The 3918-nt window shown below is 41.1% G+C and overlaps 1 protein-coding gene across 1 annotated transcript; it reads left to right on the top strand.

The window, feature by feature from the left end:
- The first annotated feature begins 924 nt into the window (after positions 1–924).
- Positions 925–2114, top strand: LOC128043680 (male-specific lethal 3 homolog). The gene has a single exon (XM_052636049.1). The coding sequence runs from the start codon at positions 1044–1046 to the stop codon at positions 2112–2114; it is 1071 nt and encodes a 356-aa protein (XP_052492009.1). The 5' UTR covers positions 925–1043.
- Positions 2115–3918: the final 1804 nt, after the last annotated feature.

Genomic DNA, 3918 nt, shown 5'->3' with positions numbered 1-3918 from the left:
AAACCCAACTAAGGCCTCTATATTTTTTTAAATTTAAAAATTTTTTTGGTCATGCCCTACAGCACATGGGATCTTAGTTCTTTGACCAGGGATGGAACCCATGCTCCCTGCACTGGAAGCACAGAGTCTTAACCACTGGACCACCAGGGAAGTTCCTCTATATCAACTTTTAAGATACTAGGTCACACAGAGTCGGACACGACTGAAGCAACTTAGCAGCAGCAGCAGCAGCAGGCAAATGCAGAGATTACCTCCTATGGCCACCCAAGTCAAGCTTCATTTGGAAGGTCCCATGCTAATTAAACTGGTCTCCTACCAATTTGGAGTGGTCTGCCTCTCTTTGGTCTCTCACCCTCCATGTCCGGGAGCCAGTTTCAGATTTCACCTAGGGAACTCCTAAGGTTTTGAACCAACACAGATACACCCTTATTTCATATCCATGATCTTTAAAAAATTTCTGCCCAAAGTTTAAGAATCAATTGGTATATGCAGTACAAATAATAAAAGGAAAATCGCCCTTGCTTTATATTTGAGTTACACTTAAAAAGAAAGAAAAATATTTAACACCTTACAACCTCTAACTACTTCCCTTGGGGTAGTTTCTCACTGATGAATTTCTAGAGAACATAACAGTTTGACTGTAGAAAGTCTTGGCACAGAAACTGAGGATTGGGGTCAGTCCCAGTTCTGCCCATTAGGGTGAAACAGGAAGAGTGAACGTTAGTGCTCAGGTACAGTTTTTAGGCAGACTAGACTAATAATAATGATAAGAGGAACCTCAGATCTCCCAAGGGGATATTAATGGGAAGGCAGAGCAAGGAACTTGGAATGGAATCAATGCTGAAGGCTCAGCTTTATGACTCAGGGGCCACTAACAGCACAAAATGAACCTCAGAGAATAATGGCATCCACTGGTCAAATGAAGAAAACTCAATAAACAGTTCCTCTGACCGTGAAGAAAAGGACAGAAAAATAAGGGAAGAAAAAGATATTGAAGAAAGTCGGAAGTGAAGGAAAGACCAGGGCTGCACGCAAAAAAGGAAATGGAAGAAAGAACAGTAACTATAGAAATCCCTGAAGTTCTGAAGAAGAAGCTTGAGGATGATTGTTACTATATCAACAGGAGGAAACGGTTAGTGAAAGTTCCGTGCCAGACCAACATCATAACTATTTTGGAATCTTATGTGAAGCATTTTGCTATCAACGCAGCCTTTTCAGCCAATGAGAGGCCTTGTCACTATCATGCTATGCCACACGCCAACATGAATGTGCAGCATTCATTCCCAGCAGAAAAGAACGTTGACCTTTGTAAGGAGATGGTGGATGGATTAAGAATAACCTTTGATTACACTCTCCCATTGGTTTTGCTCTATCCATACGAACAAGTTCAGTATAAAAAGGTGACTTCGTCCAAACTGTTTCTTCGGATTATGGAAAGTACCACAAACAATAATAGGAACCAGGAGGAGCTCTCTCCAAGTCCACCTTTGTTGAATCCATCTACACCACAGTCTACAGAGAGTCAGCCAACCTCAGGCAAACCAACCACTCCCAAAAGGCGCAAAGCCAAGCCGGAAGCATTACAGTCTCTGAGGCGGGCCGCACGCCACTCTGCCAATTGTGACGGACTGTCCGAGAGCAGCGCCTCGCCTCAGCCCAAGTGCCGGCAGCAGGACATGTCCGCTAGCATGCCCAAGCTGTTCCTGTACATGGAAGAGAAGACATCTGTTCATAGCAGATCATCCTCGCCTGTTCCTCTGACCCCTAGCAAGGAAGGGAGTGCAGTGTTTGCTGGCTTTGAAGGCAGAAGAACCAAAGAAATAAATGAGGTCCTCTCCTGGAAACTTGTACCTGATAGTTATCCTCCAGGTGACCAACCACCTCCACCCTCTTACATTTATGGGGCGCAACACTTGCTGCGTTTGTTTGTGAAACTTCCTGAAATCCTTGGAAAGAGGTCCTTTTCTGCGAAGAACCTGAAGGCTTTACTGAAGCACTTTGATCTCTTTCTGAGGTTTTTAGCAGAGTACCCTGATGACTTCTTCCCAGAGTCTGCCTATGTTGCTGCCTGTGAAGTGCACTACAGCACGAAGAACCCCAGGGCAATTTATTAAGGTTTTGATGGTCCTAGAAGAACAGCTTCTTTATCTATCTCTTGGTTCCCAGTAAAGAACTACGGAGTCGGTGGACCTTCTTTACACAGAAAGCAAATGTGACACCCTGGGGGGCTCTGGCAGAAGCGGGTCTATTTGTTTGAGTTGCTTATCTACTGTAGTTATTTCTGTTAAGGATTACCTCCTGGGTGCCTCGATGGTTTCCAACATCTAACCCTTGCCACCATACATGTGATCTGTGATGGCAAGAAAACAGCAGCTATGTTCACAATGAATCTTTCAGAAACATGTGCTTAGGTTGGTCAGTAGACAAAGGTACTTGTTAGCAGCGACCATGTCTTTTAGTTATTTGTTAGCATTAAACAAAATTGTTTTGCAAACTTTTCATTCTTGTGATGAGGCTGAGCAACTCTGTCCCACAAATTTTTAGTTTTGCTTGGATACTTCAAAGTAGTCCCCGAATATTTTAAAGGGAATTGATATTGCTGGCAAAAGAAAATTTGCAGCTATACATTTGCTTGTTATAGTTCTTTTTCTATAAAGCCTTGTTTTTGGTGATCTAAATAAAGCTTTGCCTGAATGTCTAAGATTTTGTAGCTACACTTGATTGTGTAATAGTATGGTTCCTTTTCTGTAAAATGTTATTTTTGGCCATTTCAAATAAATCATTGCCTGTCTTATTGGAAAGGAAAAAAAGAAAATGTCTCTCTGATTAGAGAATTAAAAAATTACTAAAGCTGAGCTCTACAAATCTATAATATTATGCTTGCAAATAAATTAGAAATGAATATAAAATTGTTTTCAAGGGGGAAAAACAAAGCAATTATACACTTTGTTTAATATAAATAGGCCAGAATTTTACCTCTAATTTAAAATCGAACCACACAGTGTTTGAGAGGGCTGACAGTAAATCCGAATAAAAATCATGACTGCACCAAAGAAACTTTTTACCTCCTCTGTGGTAACAACTGATTAGAATCCAAAGAGCACAGCTGAGAACAGGTATCTCTGTTATGTACGGCTGGCATTACTCTGGTTTAAGAGGAAGTAGCTATTACTGAATTTTATTGAAACAAATAACTTCACTGGAATAAAGTGTCTTACTTATATATGAATCATTATTTTTAGTAAGTGAAGATCTGCCAACAAAAAGAGTCAAAAAAAGAAGACAAATGAAGAAAAACTACCAACATTTATGGAATCATAGATCAGGCTCTGTGTAGAACTTCCGCAATCTTTATTTAGCAATAAATGCTTGCCTGTGAATTCAGGCTTAAACTCATAGAAGCCTAATACAAATCCAGTGACAGTCCTTAAATAAGTAGACTACTTTCTTCCTGTATTTTTCCATGTTCTCATGAAATTCTTGTGCTTTTATGAAGAGGTCATTATATTTTCAGCATGTATACTTACAATTTTTTACTCATTATATTTGTATGAAAGTTCTGGGTTTGAAGGGTTAATAGGATAGCAGAGATGTGCCTGCAAACGGGTCTCTCTGCTCGGGCTGAGCGTCCTTGCAAACGAGGCGTTCTGCCAAAGAGTCTGGACACAGCCTTGAGTTTAATGGCCCCTTGCAAACGAGGGAGCATTCCCTTCTTGAGATAAGAAGGAGATGAGGGCTTTGGGCAGACTCTGCAGTAGACAGGGATTTCACTCCCCTTTGCTATATGATAACATGTATGCACCTGCGCTGTGCTGAAAAGGCTTATTCATGCAGTCTGGAATTCTGCCTAGGGGGCTTTTATAATAAACGGCAATTAGTTTTTTGCCCAGTTCTGTTCCTCCGGCCAGAGTGTGCGTC

Source organism: Budorcas taxicolor, chromosome 2 (genome assembly GCF_023091745.1).
Source record: "Budorcas taxicolor isolate Tak-1 chromosome 2, Takin1.1, whole genome shotgun sequence".
NCBI lineage: Eukaryota > Metazoa > Chordata > Mammalia > Artiodactyla > Bovidae > Budorcas > Budorcas taxicolor.
This window is presented reverse-complemented; position numbering and strand designations above follow the sequence as displayed.

What these genes read in the sequence shown, in the direction of transcription:
- LOC128043680 (XM_052636049.1), top strand. Translation starts at nt 1,044, where the DNA reads ATGGAAGAAAGAACAGTAACTATAGAAATCCCTGAAGTTCTGAAGAAG.